The sequence below is a fragment of the Trematomus bernacchii genome, unplaced genomic scaffold (assembly GCF_902827165.1).
Source record: "Trematomus bernacchii unplaced genomic scaffold, fTreBer1.1, whole genome shotgun sequence".
Taxonomy (NCBI): Eukaryota; Metazoa; Chordata; class Actinopteri; order Perciformes; family Nototheniidae; genus Trematomus; species Trematomus bernacchii.
Window position 1 is genome coordinate 6,886,962 of NW_022987689.1, and position 21,589 is coordinate 6,908,550.

The window sequence follows — 21,589 nt, forward strand, 5'->3', positions numbered from 1 at the left end:
TGTGTGTGTGTGTGTGTGTGTGTGTGTGTGTGTGTGTGTGTGTGTGTGTGTGTGTGTGTGTGTGTGTGTGTGTGTGTGTGTGTGTGTGTGTGTGTGTGTGTGTGGTGTGTGTGTGTGTGTGTGTGTGTGGTGTAAGCCTCTTGTGGCAGACTCATGTTCTCAGTGTATGAGAGGATTGGGACTGACATTGTGGATATGTAACCTAGCATCCTCAGCTCAGCAGCCCGTCTACTCAGTGTACACCAACCCGTTCTCAGATGATTGGTTAGGACCCCTTGGCGTCACTTTTTCAACAGACTGGGAAGCCCTGCCTGTCAAACCACGACTCTTCACTACGGTCGCAGTTTTAAACCCATGTTTAACGTTGTAAGTTCAATTAACTACTTAGTTGGGTCAAAGAAAACATTCTGTTTTAGGTTAGAATAAGTTTGTTATGTAATGCTGCGTTCACACCGGACGCGATGCGACTATTCGCTTCGCTCTAATCGCTCCTATCGCATCGCTCTAAACGCTGGAGGTTCACCGCGGCTGCCAGCTGTGTTTATGCTGCGTTCAAACAAGACGCGCTGGCTCGGGAGCTACAACTACAAAAAATGAACATATTTTACCGTGATTAAATTGTAATACACGTTTCTAAATGATGCCGAAGTAACAACATACTGATACCGGTTAGTAACAACCATGAATTAAGGCTTTGACAAGTCTGCAGACAAGACGGCAGGCAAAACATCTTTTAAAATGCTTGTTTTCTGAATGAAGATCGGATCGACCAGGCTAAGCTAACGTTGTCTATGCTCATTCCACACTCATAACAACGGCCTACAGACATAAATAAAGCAGCGACTGTATTCGCCATGACACAGGCAGTCTGTGGTTTGTACTTGTTTAACTTTTGTCCAGTTTCTGAACAGATATGAGGAGCTGTGAGCTCTGTGTGCTAACTGCTAACAGCTAACGGCTGATGTTGTGTGGTTGAACGTCAGTGACGGCAGCTGAGATCCTCACCGCTGATTGGCTTCCGCGAGAACGAGTCACGTGAATTTGACGCTCGAGTTGAAAAAATTGAACTCTCGCGTTTAACGCGGCACCGTTCAATCGCCTCAATCGTGTGATTCGCGCCGCGTCCACCGCTTCATGTGCGCCGTCGGAGCGAATTCGCGTCTGTCCGCGTCTCTGCATTGACTTTACATGTAATCGCGCCGCCCCCAAACAGCGCATCGCGTCCGGTGTGAACGCAGCATAAGTTATGTTGCGTATGTAGGTTAAGCAGTCAAAAAAAACGAAGTATTTGAATATTTGTTTCAGACTGGACACAAACTGCGATCTTGTGGGTGAAAGTCATGCTTTTGTTTGACCCATCCATCCAACTCATACTCCTACATGCAGTTTGTCGCTCTTTATACTAACTCACTTCCACAAGCAGTTGCTCTGAGCGTCTAATATTGCTGTGAACGGGTAGATATACTTTAGTGTTGGTTGAGAGCCAGAGTTGAGAGTTCAGGAGATTGTTCTATAAATGATTGTTTAAATACTAGATTATCCTGTCCAATGAAACTGCAGCAGTCAAGGCAAGGCTTGTTCCTGTTTTGGCTCTATCAGTTTAAGGTCAAAGTAGACATCATGTCAGTGTCATTTAGTTCACACTTGCTGCCCCAGTGACTCAGAGTTCTTACTGGAAGAAGAAGCTGCTACGGTATGATTGCATGGCACAGAGCGCCATCGTCATCATCGCCCCTCATTGCAAACAAAAAAAGACTATAGCACACTGCAGCCCACTGAACTCAGATTGATGAAAAATGCTCAGTTTTCTTTGCAAACACTGGGAGCTGTGGTTTATTGTCCTTGATGTGTAGATGATGTAAACAAGCGACCAAGACTTTGTGAATGTTGACAGTGTGTTTGTATTCTGTTGATTCTTTTGTGTTCTTTCTGTTCTAGTTTTTTATTCATATTTTATCTTGATGTTCCCACCCCAGGTATTGTACGTTTCGTCAATGAGGGCATCCTGCTCTATGAGCGACTACCAAAGGCTTCTATTTTTCCTGCCTAATTATGTAGTGATAAAACATTTTCTTTGTTTCGGGTCTAAGTTTGGGCGTTGTTGTTTTCTTTCTTTTTTTACTGACTTCATTATAATGCAGGCATTCTGAAAACTTTTGGAGACTACAGGGGACAAACTAACTTGATTTCAATGTGCAGACTAAAAAAGGTTATTTCATTTAACCTGCTCAAGTTAATATTGATTGTTAAATAATATGACCAAACAGAAAATTCCAGACTTTAATGAAAACCTTTGAGCTTTTAAGAAATTAACCACAGTTGTCTTTCCTCATAGTGTTCAAATGTTCCTTCTCTTTCCCATTCAGTGCGACTGTGTTAAGAAGCTGCTATTCACAGCTGACTTGGGCTTATAATGGAGTGACTAAGCACAGATTTAATATTGGATTTATAGCTACTTAGCAACGACGAGCATAAACTGTCAGCTTTTCTCTGAAAAGTGAAATCTTGTCAAGTTTGCACCCTGGTTGGTTTGCGACATTAAAATGTAAAAGCTGTCTCTAATAACCTGCTGACTGCTAGATGACAAATCATAAGAAAAAGAGATACCAGGGTTGAGGAAATCTACGCTCTGCTGACTGAATATAAAGGCTCAGTCAACATGGATGACCTATTTACAGTCAGACACACTGCCACACAAATACACACCAGACAAAGACCACAGCCTTATGTTAATACAAAGTTATTTGGGAAGCATCTCAGGGCTAGACATTATAAATGGCCCGCTGGCCCGGAAGCACTATTTAGACACCCCGGGCCAGCATAACGTACTTTCCACTTGCCCACTCGGGCCATTCAAAATATTGCTTTAAAAAAACAAAAAAACAGTAAGACATACAATCACATTGTCCTGTGGTATTGGTATTTTGACAAGCAATTTTGTTACATTTTTTCGTTTAATAACGCTACAACATAGCGTTTCGTGAGGCGGTTGTCATTGTTGGATCAAAAGCAAACAGCTGTTTGCTGCGATCTGGAGTAGAGCGCAGCGCGACTCGAGCAGGCTCCCGTGTGCGGGAGCGCGACTCGAGCAGGCTCCCGTGTGCGGGAGCGCGCTCCTTCACTACAGACTTTCGCGCCACCTAACCATTCGCCAAAATGTTTTTAATACCAGCGATAACCGGCCAAGCGCCTGGCTCAAATAAAAGAAAGTCACCGGAGGAGTTAAAGGAGAGTGACAGGGAGTATGAGAAGAAGAGGGAGAGAAAGTTTCAGCCACACCGGCTTGATCGATGGAGTTGGCTTCAATATGATGATGTAAACAAGGTCTTTTGTCGGCTCTGTACATCAATGCCGACCTATGCTGACAAGTAAGTGAAGAGTAGAACATATAAAGGTATATTCACTATAGGGAAATGTCCCAGCAGTTTAGGATAATGAAGGTTCAACTCTATTACATAGCCATTACATTTCTAACTCCTGATAATGACAGGAAGGCAGAAAGTGTATTATAAAAATAACAATACTCATAGCAGAAATGTCACCCTCCTTTTTTTCTTTTAACAATGACCACAATATAATAATTTTAATAAACCAAATATGAACAATTGAGGAAAACTAGGAAGAACTGATGATTCAAATGTTGTAGTACAAGTAGTAATGTAGTTTGTGCATAAATTACTATTGCAACAAATGTGTTCATTTTCTTCATTATTAGTCGATGTTTTTGGACGAATGCTCTTGGGCCAGTGGTTACAATGGTGGGGCCAGTGATAATGAAATGCTACTGGCCACATTCTACTGGCAACTTAGTGTTTGAATTATGCTATCCTGTGTGTGAAAAGCACCTATGTTTGAAACATCTGGCTATGGTCTTCAGTGTTGTGCCTGTGAATGTGATAATGCATGTGTGATTGCACGGGGATATTTTTCCCCAACATCTGTTCACTAGGTCAGGTCCCTAAAATTAGTTATTTTTAGGGCCTTTTTTCTTTGCCTTTCTCCCTGGACAGCTGGCCAGTGGCAGACAAATATGTCTGGATACTTATTGGATTTGCCACTGGTGGAGACTTAACATCTGGCAAATGTTAATTTACATTTTGTGGAGTAGATTTGGGGACTATGGTGTGATTTCATGTGTGTTGGATGTCCAGATGCAGGAACAAGATGTAAGACAACTCTGAACACTTCTGAAACCGTATAAAGAGACAGGCTGCAGATAAAACCACCTGCTGCAACAATATAACAACCACCATGCCATGGGAGTGAGAGAAAGGTGTGTATTTATTTGTCTGCTGCACACCAGACTCCTCAGGGTCCGTGTGTTTGATGAAGTGTGTGTGTGTTTTAAAGATTCCTGCCCGTCCTTGAGTCCAGCAGTGTGGACCTTGTGTGTCTCCACAATGTCAGCTCACTGATTCATGCTGCGACTCTGCCACTGATCCGTACGATGACTCTCGGGGGGGCGTTGAGACAGGCTGCATCAATCACACTGCCTAAGAGCTGGGCACATGTGCACTGACACACACACAGAAACGACATACACTCCAAATATAAGACACAGCCACTGTTTGTAATCACATAATGTATTTTTCACATTTAGTATGACGGTAAACTGAGTAGAGAGTGTAAGATGTGGATGATGTTCACACAAGAAATGTTCGGAAATATATTAAATTATACAGTATGAGTTATGAGCTTAAATTAATGGCATCCCTCTTGACTGTCCAATAAAAGAGAGGGCAGATGGTTCAAATAATTAACGGCAATTATACTTTTGCAGCCGTTAATAAACCTGGTTGGTCCTATGTGGGAAACAATTCTGATCCTTGGAATTTAGAAAATACTCCTGAAGAATATTGACCTAAAGATAGTGCTGGATGAAAGGTCAGGGGCTTAATGTAGATCCTCAGAAGGCCCTTGGATGTCTGTAAAGAGATATTTAACTCCCTAATGTCTTAATAAAATGATATACCGTATATATAATTCCTCATGGTTGCACTAGAGAAATGGTCAGGTTGTCTCAAAAGCCAGTATGATTCATCATCTTTGTATCATGAATGTGCATAATATTTTGTGCCAAACTAAACAGTAGACATTGAGATATGATACTGAATTTTCAACAATTTGACCTGGTTATTGGAGCTAGAGGAAGAATCAGGGGCTCACCAAAGACAGAGGATTCATCCTTTGAGGAGTAAAGAAGTAAAAGGTGCAAGAATAGCAAATATCATGTCAGTTACAGGCTAACTCATTTGTTTGATTTGGTCATATAAATAGCTAGTTATTTCGGAACATCTGTCCACTTGCTGTGTTTGTTTTTAGCTTCTCTCCTGGGCTTTTCTCCTCTGAGACGCTGTGGTTAGCCGCTCTGTTGTTGTGGTCATGGTAAGTTGCTGCTGGTTGATAGTGCGAGGCTAAGTTGCTGCTGAGAAGTGGGTCAGCAGCCTCTCTCTGCCTGGGTTTGTCACTCGGAGAATATACAAATTGTGCCAGGTTTTAACCAGATTTTTCAGATATGAGATCTGTAAACAGAGGGTTTTCCAGACCTGTCAAAAACATTTGGGACTTATCCACCCCGAGGCTTAGTAGATGAGACACAATCTCCGGGGGTTTTACTGCAGTTTGTGTGTGTGACCATGTGTGAAAATATGTGAGTGTTGTGCGAAGATTTTACGTCTGCCATCATTTAAATTTAGCTTAAATCCCATTTCATCCTGTTTGATCCTATTGATGCCAAAGCATTGAAACAGTCAGATATGATTAGCCGTTCAAGAGGCTGTTTTCCCAAATCCATCTCACTAGAAAGAGACTCGAGGCAAAGCCCGTAGCAAAGGGAGAGAATGGTGACTTTTGGCTGTTTTTAGCTGAGACTCGCCCTCTGATCACTGCCTATTAAACACAAACCAGCCCATATATAATACATCTTTTTGTCTCTGTTTTCCTCCACCATCAGAGTGCATTTAAACATTATTCTCCCTGGTGGTGCTGATGACATATTCACTCTTTTTCCACTTCATCTGAAAACAAACAACTGTGAAGAGTTCAAATTCTGGGGTTTTTGGTGAGCATTTATAGCATGAGAGCAAAAGACTCTGCTCAAGTTTAGAGTATAAAAGTATTAAAGTAGTAGCACTTACTGCTAGATGGACACTGAGCTGTGTTTCAGATCTAATGCCAGGTGCTCTTTGACTGTCTCTAAGTTGAAAACTGTGTGTGGGAGAGATGACAGGTTGCCTAAAGCAATGTTCAAGCACGAGTGATTCATCTCATCTCGGCGCAAGGAGGACCAAAACGATTTTTAATTCATACCCACCAAAATGCCAAGTCCTACGCATACATACATCAACACATAGCAGATCAAACATATAATATGACTTAAGCACACAGTGATTCAAACACCCATTTTGCCTCACGATTTATAGCAGTAGCGTGTGTGGCTTCCAGGCAGAATGTGATTGCTGAGTAGCTGAGTCTGTATTTATGCGTGGTGATAATAAATTCATTGTGTTTGTCAAAATGGAGCAGACGGTCTCAGAGCTGCAAAGAGAGCCGAGGAGATGCAACATGCATGAATTCAGCTGAAGCAAGAAGTTGCCTTGCTGTAGAAACGGCTCCCAGTGTGCCAGTTTCCTAACTGGAAACTATAAATGAATAAGCAAAAACGAATTATCTTAAATATATTACACAGACCCGTGCTCCTGTAATGGGGTGTCATCAGATGTATTTTAGTGCCCTGTCATGGTATTCCTCAATTCTCTTTTGGTATAATATTACATAAACAACAGGAACAGATCATTTACAGCCATGTGGATGTTTATGAGCCAGGGAGATGATCTTCTTCACATCCCCTTTCTCTAGTATGATGTCTCTAATCAATCTCCTCATATCTTTTTTCTATTTCTCCACTCTCTTTTAGGTGTATGGTGCACTGACCCTGCCTGTGACAGGCGAGGAGTCAGAGGACCAGGGCCATGATTGGCTCCCCTGGCCCTGGTGGGCGTGCCTTAGTGCCATGGCCGAGGGTGTGGGGATGGCTCCTGGCTTCTTCTCTGGTTGCCATAATAACCTTGACACTTCCAGGAAGTAGCCAGGCCTGTCCGCCACGGTGCGAGTGTTCGGCTCAGCTGAGGTCGGTGTCGTGTCAGCGGCGGCGGCTCACCAACATCCCAGAAGGCATCCCCACAGAGACACAACTCCTGGACCTCAGCAAGAACCGGCTCCGCTGGGTGCAAGCAGGCGACCTGGCACCGTACCCACGGCTCGAGGAAGTGGACCTCAGCGAGAACCTCATCGCCACATTAGAGCCCAATGCCTTCGCCAGCCTCCCGAGTCTTAAAGTGCTGAAGTTGAGGGGGAACCAGCTGAAGCTAGTTCCCATGGGGGCTTTCGCCAAACTGGGCAATCTGACCAGCTTGGACCTGAGCGAGAACAAGATGGTGATTTTATTGGACTACACCTTCCAAGATCTGAGGAGTCTGAAACATTTGGAGGTGGGAGACAACGACCTGGTTTATATCTCCCACAAGGTAAGCTCTCCAGCAGCTTGTCTGTATCATGACTGTGTTACTAATGAAGAACGGGATATTTGGATGTTGAACTATTCCTTTAACAAATGAAGATAATGTTTATCATGAAATAAATTAAGCTTGAACTTCAGAAATATATTATTTTGTATACACTTAAAATATATGTTGAGCACTTTTCCCAGTACTTACGACAGCATCAGTGTGTTTTGTTTAACATCATAATCAAACACCCACTGCTAGTCATCATGCATATATGTAAAATAAATAAAAATGTTATGTTATTTAAAGGTGGGGTAGGTAATTTTGGAGAAACCAGCTCGAGTGTGCTAGAATTTGAAAATACAACACACACGAACGCGCACATGACCAATGAGGGCACGAGATAAGTTTGTGCACAGATGGAAGGCTGACAGGCAGGTAGGCCATCCAGTTATTTTAGCCGGGCCGGCTAAAATGATTGGTCGTACTTTTTACAGTACTACGGCTTCCACAGATGAAATTTTTTTATGGATTTTTTGTCAAAGCACTTAAGATATTCATTGCTATCGGGATGTTAAGAGCATTCCATGGAATATAACAAAAAGTGTATCTCGAGCCGGTTTCTCAAACTTACCTACCCCACCTTTAACCTTTTATTTTCCTGATTCCTAGGCATTCTCAGGGCTGCTGGGTCTGGAAGATCTCATAATAGAGCGCTGCAACCTGACATCCATATCTGGCCAGACGCTGTCGTACCTGCGCAGCCTGGTTACTCTTCGCCTCCGTCACCTCAGCATCATTGCCCTGGAGGACCAGAACTTCCGCAAGCTGTCCAACCTGCGGGGCCTGGACATCGATCACTGGCCGTACCTGGAGTACATTTCCCCTTTTAGTTTCCAGGGCCTGGACCTCCGCTGGCTCTCCATCACCAATACCAACATCACCTCCGTCCCCTCCGCTTCCTTCAAGAACCAGGTGCACCTCACCCACCTCAACCTGTCCTACAATCCCATCACCACACTGGAGCCCTGGGCCTTCAAGGACCTGCTGAGGCTGAAGGACCTCATCATGGTAAGCACAGGGTTGGTGACAGTGGAGCTCCATGCCTTTGGAGGCCTTCGACAGATCCGGGTCCTCAACTTCTCCTCCAACGACCTGCAGACTTTGGAAGAGGGCTCCTTCCACTCTGTGAACAGTCTGGAGACCCTCAGAGTGGACGGGAACCCCCTGATGTGTGACTGCCGTCTGTTGTGGATCCTGCAAAGACGCAAGACCCTCAACTTTGACGGCAGAGTGCCGGTGTGTGCGGGGCCGGTGGAGGTGCAAGGGGTCAGCCTGAACACCTTCACCGATTCTGCACTCTTCGATCACTTTACATGCCAGAAACCTAAGATTCGCAACCGTAAGATGCAGCAGGTAAAGAAGATGATACACTCGCAAAAATGTATAAATGCCGATGTATTGATAACTAGGGTAACTGTAATTTATTCTACAAGCACAACACGTTTTTTCTGTTATACTGACAGATTTATTGTCGATCTATTCTTCTGTATTTTCATTGGTCTGTACATTCCTTTCCTCCCACTCCCCCAGGTCGTTGCTCGTGAAGGCCAACCTGTGAGCTTTCTGTGTCGAGCTGAAGGAGAACCTGCACCTGCTATTATCTGGATTTCCCCACAGCGCCGGCGGATCACAGCTAAGAATTCAGGGCGCATTACTGTCCTCCCGAGTGGCACCTTAGAGATCCGCTACGCCCAGCTCACTGACAGCGGTACATACATCTGCATCGCCAGTAACGCCGGAGGCAATGACACCTACTTTGCCACACTCACAGTGCGCAGCCACCCGCTAGATGCTGCCTCAGCCTTCTTTCTCAACCGCTCACTGTACGGCGGCGAGTTCTTCAACGACACAAATCTGAACAGCACGCGTGTTTTCCTCAAGTTCACGTTGGACCTGACGACCATCTTGGTCTCCACGGCCATGGGCTGCATCACCTTCCTGGGGGTGGTGCTCTTCTGTTTCCTGCTGTTGTTCGTGTGGAGCCGGGGACGCGGCCAACGCAAGAACAACTTCACAGTGGAGTACTCCTTCCGGAAATCTGAACCTGTCACTGGTAGCTCCTCAGGAGGGACCAGGAAGTTCAACATGAAAATGATATGAAACAACGCAGCCAGGGTTCCCTTGGGGGAGGCATGAGCACGTCCCAAAAACGTGTTTGACACACGCAAACACACACAGCTACTGACTCGCAAAGAAGGTTGAAAGCACAATACGTTTCTGTCTATGGCTCTATTACAAATTAAGCGCCCACTTCAAAACTGAAGCTATTACTCAATTTAGTTTGTGAATGAAAATAAAATGACCCTGATCTCACTGTCAGTGGTTTTATTCAGCTTGTTGTGAAAATCATGTCTGAATAATACTGTACAATTTTTTTTAAAGCTATTTATGCTTGATAAGAATAAATAGAGTTAAGACTAAAAGAGATATGTTTTGTGAATTGGCATATAAACTGAGCTGTGGGACACCGGTAGCCCTGTCTGTCTCTCTCTCTCTCTCTCATACAATTATGAGATAATGAAAAAGAATTCCTCTTTAATTAAAATGTCCCTTTACTGTATTTTGTGCAGTCAGGGATTTTAAAATACATTTGATGAAGAGAGACCTGGCTACCATCCATTTATAGAACCTCTATTTATGCTCTTCTAAAGTCTGCCTGGATAAGAATCACGCATGTTCAAATGCAATTAGAAGTTAAGTTGTAAATTCACAGAATAAAACAAATTGTTTTAAATTGAATATGTTTTTCTATAAAGACAGATTCCTTTATTCTTAACAAACTCTAGATTTGGACCATTCACATAAATTACAAAAACACTTGGCCTTCTCTTCTTTGTGAGATTTTGCAACAACATAAGCTGTGTGAGTTTGGGACGAGCGCTCTGACCAAGGGTTGCCGTGGCTGCCCGCGGCCCGGAGGGTTTGGTTAGGAAGTCAAAACCATCGGACGCGGGCAGCCACGGTAACCACAGCAACCAACACGGTAGAGAGCAATGGGGACTGGGGCTGATGGCTGCAGGAGGCTAGCTGGGTAAATCACAAGCCCCGATCATGCTCTTTCATCAACAGGAGAGGGTCAACCTGCTGGCCTCCGCCCTTTGTCCCGCCCTCTGCTGCGTTGGTGGACGCCTGACCTTCCCAGCGCTGCCAGGGGGGAGCAGCCCGGAGCGTCAGGTCAAACTCAGAGGCAAACAGAGGACACACAGGAACACTGTTGTGGTCTTCACATCGGAAACATACATAGCAACACTATCATAGCACCTTTTCTCAGGAAAAGTGAAATAACTATCCTACAGAGTGACACACATGCTCTTTTTAAATATTACATTCCAGCAATACTGTAAGTAGAGCCATAAAGCCAACATTAATGTAAATGTTTGAGTGAAGAAACAAAGCCATAGTATGTATAGGTGGTTTTTTATACGGTAGCTTGTGCATGATTCTGTTAAATGATAATAATTATTGCTACTACCATTTTACAAGTTGGTGTGATGATCACAAGACCATCTGCTGTTGCTGGGCTTGCAAAAAGTTGCACCCTGCAAGCCCATAACACACACACACACACAGACATCACACCACACACAGGAGTGCTAAAACCTCATCAAGGTTCCTTGGATTGATAGGAAGAACAATCACAGTTACACATGCATAAACATACAGATTGATGAAGTGCCACAGCAAAGTGTGACGCGTCTGCTCTCTGTTTGCCTCTGAGACGGTCAGTGTGCGAATGTCTCTGCCCCCCTAGCCCAGTGCATCCCCCCTACTCACCCCTAACACCCCCACACACCCCCACTGGGTCCTCCTTTGGGAGGGGTCCCTGGCTGGAGACCGAGGATTATAAAATGTAAATGAAGTCGTGTTAACCCTACCCACGCCATGTGCGTCGTATAGTGGAGAGTAGTACTGTGGTTTTAAAAACAAAAAACAACAAAAAACTTAATTTGAAGTGTTCTTTTTGTCCTCCATTTTTATTTTACTCAGTTGTTGTTCTCCGTGACCTTTTGGCTGTTTACCGTTTTAATGTTCCCCATCCTCCATGTGGGACTGTTCTGTTCTCAACACCTAATGAAGTCTCCACACACTGGACAGTGCTTGTGTCTGTTTGCATCTCAGAGTGCATAACAGGAAGCAGACATCAAGATGAGACAGGATCTAAAGCGTCGTACACTAACCAAGAGTCACAGGGTAAATTGGTGAGTCACCAGATGGTCGACAAAAAAAGAAAAGAAAAATCAAGATGGTCTATTTTTCTGATTATCTGGGAATAATTGAAATAGTTAAAATACTAAGTTTTACATCTTCTGGTTTTCTTTTTAACTTAGCCTCTTTATAACCTAACCTATAGTTAAAGGTATGTATTACTACAGATGAACATGTCACTGTTTATAGAACACTAATGCTAGCTCGCTTATATATGACTTACTCACAGTGAAGAGTAAAAGAGGTGACTGAAATACTCGAAGCTGAGACATAACACTAGCATTACAAGATATTACGCATCATTTTAAACTTCATAAATGTTACTTACCTAATGTAAATTAACTAAAAATCTATTTACACCTTACTCACATGAAATGGCAACCTTGTTTCCCAAATCACTCTTTTGAAACTAGCTGGTAGTGAATAAGAGTTTATGAAGGACACTGCACACAAACGTAGGGACTGATTTATGAAAAGCTGTTGCTATCAAATGATTGACGTGTGTGAGAACAAATGTCTTCAGTTTCAGGAGTCCTTTTGTTATAGTTACTGGAATAACTAATCCTAACTATACCTACAGCAAATGTAGAACCTATTTAGACAAATGTGTAGTTTGCCCAGAGAGAACCATAAACTCTTCAAACTTTTGCAAAATAAATTCTGAAACTCAATCTTTGTCCCTTGTGAGCGGTGATGAAACCACAGTTTCTGTGTCAGGATGAATAACTCAACAGCTGTTAAAGATTCATGAGCCCAACGAGAATAGAAGAAACAAATTGGCTCAGCCTGTTTTATTTTTTATTTTACGGTCACAGCCCATTTGAGTGTTGAGAACAGGACGTCTCATCATGGACCTTTCCTCTCCCCCAGCCAACCCTTTTGTGTTTCCATGTCCCGGTATTTCTTAGTAGAACATAGGGTTTAGAAGACAGTGAGAATGTCTGTATAGTGATCGTTGATGGTGTTATTGTGCAATCATCAATCACAACTGTAAGCGTAGATGAGGGTGTGTTTCGTTTTATTATCTTCCTACCCTTTACTGTGCTCCTCCCCTCTTCCTGTTCCCTGTCTTCTTAACATGTCCACCCCTCGTTGTCCCTGTTCACAGTATTAGGCTGGATTATGGTTGTGTGGTAGTAGACACGTACATGTGGTCGGTGACTCAGTGTTGTCGTGTTATGATTAGTTGCTCCTCATGATACCATCAAGCACGGAGCATTGATTGGATCAGTGGAGACAAAAGATGAAAGGGGTGACCCAGGTTCCCTAAAAATAAGAAAAATAACCATTGGTTCTCATTTCACGCCCTACTCATTCCTGAAAAAACACTTCTGGAACTTTCCCGTTCTGGGATCTTTGTCCGGATATGAACCAAACGGACTGTACTGTATGTATTTTCTCTGATGATATCTCGCCACACTTACAAATGTTGAAAGGGGGTATGTGTTGTTTTAATACCGTGACTCTCGGCCTACACTCACTTTCTGCCAACTGTGGTTCACTTTTTGTCAAGGACACAGCTCATTCACTGAAAATAGACATGTTCATGTTGGTCAGGGTTGAAAATACAGTAAGTGCTTGTAACTATTCAAGCCCCACAAGTCCTTGAAAACTAGCTTCAATTAGATCTAGTACCACAGGCTTCAGAAACACATTAAACATTTTAATTGATGGACCCTTAGCCAAACATTTTTTCAGCAGCTCTTTATTTATTTTTTTAGGGTGCCAGTGCACACGGCTTTGCAGCCAAGTCATCGCCTCTCTCTGGTTGACAGACTCTCAGTGTTTGTAGTGAAGCTTGAGCTTGATTCATCTCCTCTGCCGTGATACTTGAGAAAGTAGGCTGAGCAATCCCCCGTTTCCTCCCCCGCCTCACCCTTGCCTGGGGTGTACTTTAGTCTAGACACCCCATTTAAAGCAGCAGCAACCTCACTTTTAGGATACCTTTCACAGGGGAACTTGTCAAAGACGCAGACTAAAATAATCTAACGTCAAAAGTCATGCCGTCATTACCAGATTAGTTATTCAGTTTTTTATTTATGTAACAGTTTCCAATGCAATATTTCCAATATTCCATTTTTGACAATCTAATGAAGAAATTCCTATATTTCTCAACTGAAAGAGCAGTCTTAGTTTTGCTATCACTATTATCCGAGGAGACTGCATTCCTACATGCATTCCTTTGGTTCTCCTGTTACTTCTTACTCCATATTAGCTCTAAATAAATCCATCTCCTCCTCCAGATCTTACAGCTGCTGTTTTGATTGGATTAGACTTGAGTTGAATTATCGGAGCTGAGAGGAGCAGTAATGGGATGACGAAGAAGTGAGCTCAGCTGATTGGGTCATTACTTGGCTTATTAGTCCCATTTCCATAACAGACCTCTCAGAGCAGTGTGCCACTTAAAGCCTGGAGGCTCAATTCATGGTGTAATTGCATCTTCTTCTTTTTTTTACAAATTTGTGAGATAGAAATATTAAAATGGTACTTTCCTTTAATTGGACAAAAAATATGGTTTTGGAGAGCAGTCATCGTAAACAGATTCAGGTTTAATTAGACGTGTGGTAGAGCATTACTGAAGGATTGTCTAAAGCACCTTGAACAGCACAACTGCTTCATCATAACCTTGACCAAACAATTGCAACTGCCCCCTCCCCCATTTTCTATGTGGCAATACTGACCCCACGTGGTCAATGTGAGTAACAGCACCTAATGGGACCATTATCCTGCTGATGTACCAGCATCATTGTATGTGGTGGGGAAAACAAAAAACAGCTATGCGTCTCATGCAGTGAAAGACTAACGAGAGCAAATTGACTGTTAGATTCAAAAGTCAGTACTAAACTGATTTTTTTTATTATAGCCATAGTGTGACCCCCTTCGCGGGCGATGTTTGCTTGGAGTTATGAGGAGAGGCCTCCACCTGAAATCAGAAACAATTGTTCTGACCTGGTTAGCTGGCACTCAGTCTGTAGATTAGAAGAGTACTTTCAGACCCCGCCAGTCTCACCCCCTTCACAGAGATCAGTAACAAACAAAGATAAGACATCACCAATCTTTCTCTGTATATGACCAATCAGAAAAATGGTCGATTCCTCTCTAGAGAAAAAAAAAAGCGTTCTTTCTTGTGGTCTTAGCAGGTTTAATCTATGCATGCCTTTTGTATACAGTGATTGCTCTTGCCAAACTCTCCCCTACACCTGTACGGAGAGCTATGGGTGCCATGTTGCTGGCCATGGGACTGGTTGAAACCGACTTACTGCAAGAGCAGCTGGGACCATTACAGTGTTTTTAATCTGGTACAACAAAGCAAAGGGGCTAATGATAACCTGCATTCAGAGACACATTAAAGAAGTGTGCGTCTTACAGAATAAGCATTTGTTTACTCGGGATGATTGTACTTTTACACATATCTATCCACACAGGGGATGTGTAAGCTGTAGATAAAACGATTGATATTCCAAGCAGGATGGTGGGACTGATCAATGCTGTATGGGGATAGGATTATTAATGGCATACTTTCATTGATCTATCTTGAACCTTGCCACTCTCCCAGAATCCCTCTGGAGAAGGAAGAGGCGTTCACAGCTCTTACAGACCTGGTTGGCACCCATTCCTAGGTTTCCTCATTACCTTTTAAGATGATTTCCCTCTTTAAAGAACGAGATGGTGCCAGATTTCAACTTTTCCCCCCAGGTCTTAGCTGATGTAACGCTGTCTTACCTCTTCCACTCTTCAGAGGAATCTGTCACTAACGTATATAGCTCTGCATTTGTCGGAACCCTCTAATAAAATATATAGTCTCTTTCTCAATTTGGCACGGTAAAAACGTTTTCTCTTCCCTCTCTCTTTTCTCTCTTCTGTCTCACTCTGTCTTTTCTCTCTCTATCAACTTACTTGGCACCGACCTCGTTAAACATTTCAGAACACTTTTCATCGATCACTCCTAGTTTTTAAGCTAATGCATATTTGTTCCCTGTTGACACGGTCGTTACTGACTCCTGAAACCTAGGAATGGGTGCTGAGCGCTCCAATTAAATGCAGAGCTAACATAAGTACAAGTTGTTCAGCTTGTCACATTGAACGGTGTCAACTGATCAATCATTAAAGCATATGACGGCCTCATAATAGAAGCTGTAACTCAAATTTGGACTCTAGTTGCAAGAACGTGTGACAGTACTGATTCATAACATTTCGATTTTGCCCTGCGATGAGTGGATCCTTGGATGGGAAGAACAGAAACTGTACATATTAGATCTTTTAGCCATATCATGTCATCAAATCTGTAGACCTCTTTGCCATGTCTGACAGAGGACAATGACTGTTGAACTGTAAATAGTGTAGGAATAGTAATATAAGATTTAATTGCTGCTTCTTTTCTCCAGGGATCCTCCATGTTTTGCTCAGTCCCATGGCTGCTTGGTCTCAAAGGGAAGGATGAGACAATAATGTACTCGTCTATAAAAAAAACAACAACATATAAGTCCTTTTTTTATTTTAATGTTTGTTTTATATACTGTCCGTCTTGTAAATGAACTCCTTTTCGTCATAAAAGCATGATGTGACTCTGTCAAAATTGTCCTGTGTCTCTTCTTGTTTCCTGCTTTTGTTTCCTAGCATTTGTGTCATAAAAAACATAGAAACTCTCACGCAAGCTACACTACATGAGAAATATGATGGTTTACCATATCGTAGAAATTGGAAAACAGTCCAAAAACATCTTGGGAAAACTAAAATGTAAGAATAGTACCATGACGTTGATATCATCATTCCATCTGTGCTTTTACTGCTACATTTAAAGCACACTATTGTCTCGTATATACTGAACATGGCCTTCCACTGAGGTCATTTCGTTTTATTTATTTCTGAGAGGTTTAAGAAACCCTTGGGGTGTTAAAAATTAAGAAATATAAGTGAGAAAAACCCTGGGTCTTTGCAGTGTTGTATTTTACTTATTTTAGGTCAACACACAAACATTAAAGGCATACAGGAATTAGTATTCCTCACCAGAACATGGCTTTGAATTAAGCTTTCAGAAATGAAATGAAAACCACTATAACCTTGTTTTCATTTAGGTATTTTTCTATATTAAATAAGGAAACATTTATAATCCTGGGGGAGTTATTCTAGCATTTAAGCGAACAGTTTTTTCGTAACCGTGGCTATGGCGATGCTGTGTTTTCTTCACTGGGGTTACCACACATTTTTCATCTACACCAGCAGATGGCAACAATGCACCACAGTAAGAAACCATCACACAGAAAATGAAGTCAGTCAGCCAATTGCTTGTTTCTTTATTCATTTTAGTCAAAACACACAATTTAACCATACTGGTTTTCACTTAGTGTATTATTTGTTTCATTTATTACTCGACTCTTCCCCTGAAGGCAGATCAACGTGACGAACAGAGTCACTTTGGTATTGGGAGATGAGGATCAGAAGAAAAGGCTCTGTGACGACCGTGTTGTGTGTGTGTGTGTGTGTGTGTGTGTGTGTGTGTGTGTGTGTGTGTGTGTGTGTGTGTGTGTGTGTGTGTGTGTGTGTGTGTGCAGGCGCAGGCGCAGGCATTTGATCAACATCTTCGATTAGGTGTCCACTTAACAAGTCAGACCCCCTCACCACCACCTCCATTGTGGCCTGGGGAGGGTCCAGGGTGCCTCAGCCCCCACCATAAAGGTCACTGCAGAGGTTAAAGGTGACCACACACACACTGATTTCTCTGAGCCATCCTTCCTCCTCCCATCTCTCCTGTCCAGTCATTTTCTCTGCCCTCATCCATCGCTCTCTTTCCCTTGCCCTCCTTTTTTTTTGTCTCTGCTCTATTTGAAATTGATTGTCTTCTACCATCACAAAGACACTTGGTTCTGATTGATTGATTGGTTGGTAAGGGAAGAGGGAGAGAACATCGACACTGGGCTTACAGAGCTCTGAGCTCTGTCAAAGGAAAAAAATTACGAAATGACGCCATTTTGATGCACTGGAATTAACCCGTATTTCAGCTGCCAGGCTGTCTGTTTGTTTATGATTCAGCCGGCTCCTACAGCAGACAAACACCAGGCCGGTCGAATTCAGATTGAAACAGGACGAGCTGAAATACAGGAACAAAACAAGAGAAAATCACACCTGTGTGATGAGACAAAGGGTAGATACAGACATGAACGTGTGGACACTACGTCCACACAAAGGAAAGGGTTACATACAACAGGAGGACAGACACACAGCGATGAAGCTGAAACACGTACAAATACACACATTTTATACAAATACACAAACAGCACATAAAACACAGGGTTAAAAAAAGAATGTATTTGTGAACCAAAAACCCAGTTGTTTTTCCTTGTTTCTCCCCCTCTCCTCCACCTGTAGAGGTACAGTTTATCCTGCAGTTTATATACACTTATATAGTATCCATGCATAAAAGAATTGTCCCAACCCTAATGACAGAGGTGCTTCGGTTGGTTCTCTTTTTTTAATATGGGAATCACTTTAACACACAAAGAAGACAATCTTCAAACACAAAATAAGCCAAAAACTGATGCAAAACAGGAATTAGTGAGTCCTTGATGAGTCATTTTACCCTTCAATTTAACAATATGCTTCTTAAATTGTACTCAATCTTTTGTCACTGATTACGTCCTCCCATAATACTACATCATCATATATTGTCCTTTCCTGCCTGTTTAGTTATTCCAAATCCTCCTTTTGATTCTTTCTCTTTACTCCAAAAAGGACAACGTGCAAACCTATACAAACAATAATTTAATGTTAATCAGAAGTTGTCAAAGCATAAGACGGCTTACTCCACACATTCCTTTAAAGAAATTAAAAAAAACGAACAATCATTTTGCTGTGACCTTAATGTCACTCTCATTGCTAAACATTGTCATTATTGTTTCACTACATTAACCTTTACAATAAAGATTTGAGGTATATCAAGATGAATTGTCTACACATGCCTGCCTCGATGTGATGCTACTGGACGGAGGGACCAGCGAAGAGGGTCTGGATGGGCGGAGGGCATCTAGTATCTGTTTGGAGCTGAAAGGTCTCATCACTTCTGCACTTATTGATCATGGGTAGGTTGTTACAAAGGTTTAAGTTTTAGATGTGAGCCAATGAGAGAGCGGGATCTTTGTAAACATTCAGATACACACACACACCTACACCCGGTTACAAATTACACAAAAATATCTCTGGTGGGAGTGTGTGTGGGTGTGTGTATCCTGAAGATGTGAGAGGACATTGTCTCACAAGCATGTTAACAACATTTAAAAACAAAAGGGTGGCGGTAAACAATCGTATCCCCTCATTGGGTTAAAAAAAAGTGCGTTTTACATTCAAATCAAAGTTGCTTGTTTGATGTAATGAGGACCTCCTCCTGTGGTGCTCCCCCTTCACCCAGTGTGTGCCCCCCTTCACTTGGAACACTGTGTGTGTTCATGTGTGGGTGTGTGCAGAGCAGTCCATCCCTTTGTTGAAGGAAAAAGGCACTCAACACTTCCCACATAACAAACACCTCAATGTGTTCGCCATGCAGCACGACTGCTCTGTGGATGTATGTGCAATAAGAAGCGTGCGTGTGTGTGTGTGTGTGTGTGTGTGTGTGTGTGTGTGTGTGTGTGTGTGTGTGTGTGTGTGTGTGTGTGTGTGTGTGTGTGTGTGTGTGTGTGTGTGTGTGTGTGTGTGTGTGTGTGTGTGTGTGTGTGCACGTCCCAGGTCCAGTTTGAACACGGCAGGCTAAAAGTATCTTTGGTATCGATGGCTGTGTCACAGTCCACTCTATTCTGTGAGGTAGCCACACACACAATTGTTTCCATCACTAACGCTCTGGGTCTGAGCTTCTAATATCTGCACTGAAAGCTACAGTTTTTCCCTCTGGACTCTAGAGGACGTCTTTAAAGTGACACCTCCACCAGGGAATCTGTTATAGTGCACGGCAGAACCCAAACTGTGGAAGAAAGTCAGTAAAATGCTTCCTTCCAGTCCGAAGATGGCGGGCCTCTGATGTTCCTGCGTCACCCTTCCTCCTCCTGTCTGCGCCATCTCTAATATGATTATCTCCCGCTAGAAGATGCTACACAACAAGTGGCTTTGCCCACAAAGATAAAATTAAAAAAGACACAAAGTAATGTGGTGGTTCTCATGGTAACCAAAAAACATCCATCAGCAGAGGAATGCAGTGACAGTCAAAGGGCTTCAGAGATCAGGTCCTTCCATCACATAAATTCACAAATATGCACAGTTTGTCATTTGTGGAAATCCTTCTCCGCCTGTGCATAGGATCAGTCTGTTGATTCTTCTGTTTTTTCATCTTTACATTTTTCATTTTATCAACAAGGTGCTTCTTTACATATTCAGCACAACATAGCACAATAGTCACAAGAGAGAAACCATGTGACTATGGTACTATTATTACCCCGCATCAATAGTTAAGGAAAGGAGAAAGAAAAGACACAACGGGGGGAGTAGCAAGAGAGTAGATAAATAGAGAATAGATAGAGAGACAGAGAGAGAAAGAGAGATGAAATTAAATACTATTTACATTCATTTTCATTGTGTTTCATGTCGATCACATCAATGTGTTTCTGAGGTATGGAATAGGCAGCGTGCCCGAGTGGTGCTCGCAGTTTGACGGTTGTAACAACACAGGCCTGACACGGGCGGCCTGCACCTGTTCTCTGATTATCATAAAGAGGCAAACATCATTGGCACTCAGAATCCTATATTGTGACATTTGACCTCTGCGTTTGGCCACTAGAACAGAGCAGACCCCCCCCCCCCCCCCCCCTCACTCCCTACCTTTGGGCATAAGAATTTGTTTAAACACTGGGAGTATCGTCCCTGTTTGATTGTTCTCCTTTTGTAACCTGAAAATAACCTCTCACGTGGCCACACAGCAAGTCGCCTTACGAGTCTTAAGAAACAAACATTCAAATGTGTATCAAAGGGTTTGTGGGTAATCTTTTTTGTCTGAGTTTGTTGGGTGATTGCAGGGCTACACTTCTGCTTGTCTTTATCCTAAGAGAAATCTACGCTGCAGGCTACTCTGTTGCTGAATGTTCAGATGTGGGTTGAATGGACAGCAGGGGGCACTGTTACACTGAGGTGCAGCAGGTTGAATGACTGCAGAGGAATTAGACCCCAGCAGCGACCCAGCATGTGAACATTACGCACATGCACACGCACGCCTGCAGTGATGCAGAGGTGGTGTGTGGTTAGCGGGTCAAAGGACCTGTCGAGAGCATTTCACAGACACTTGACACACAAACGCACCTCTCAATCAGCCTCAGTGTCTGCTACTGAAATGAGGAGTGGTTCATTACTGCCCAGCAGACACCTGATTTCTGCCTGATTTGTAAAGATCAACGTGTGTCTGCTCATTGTTCCCTCTTAAAGCTATCTGTCATGAGTGATTCTTTGGTATGTTTACATCTTGACAATCAGCAGTTGTCTAAATCAGGCTTTAGCTATAGGCTACCACACGGTGGTTTTAGTGTAGATGGATTATCTTTGGTGTTGAAGTGGAGAGTTTACGGAGAGCCACATGTGGTTGACTCTTTTAAAGCTATTGGATCTTTGGTTTGTAGAGCCACAATTTAAAAAATGCATGGTAACCCCTCAGAGTAGCATTCTGATTAAAAATAAAACACTTAGAAAGGTTCTGATTCATCGGCACAAGTCATCAGCACTGTGAGCAGATGAATCAGATGAGTGGTCTGAAGCTACACACCCTGTAGCTCTGCAGGATTAGAGTGCTTAAAAACATCCCCCCCTCCATCCTCCATGCATCTGTCCAACCACACGTCCCGCCACCG

The 21,589-nt window shown here is 42.9% G+C and overlaps 1 protein-coding gene across 1 annotated transcript in view; it reads left to right on the forward strand.

Annotated features, from left to right (window-relative positions):
• Nucleotides 1–16,350, forward strand: part of LOC117488649 (leucine-rich repeat and immunoglobulin-like domain-containing nogo receptor-interacting protein 3) — a 37,109-nt gene extending 20,759 nt beyond the window's left edge. The window contains exons 2-4 of the mRNA XM_034137664.1: nt 6,917–7,526; nt 8,178–8,921; nt 9,099–16,350. Of these exons, the coding sequence (XP_033993555.1) occupies nt 6,972–7,526; nt 8,178–8,921; nt 9,099–9,668 (1,869 nt within the window). The 5' untranslated portion in view covers nt 6,917–6,971 and the 3' untranslated portion in view covers nt 9,669–16,350. The remainder of the gene's footprint in view (nt 1–6,916; nt 7,527–8,177; nt 8,922–9,098) is intronic.
• Nucleotides 16,351–21,589: the final 5,239 nt, after the last annotated feature.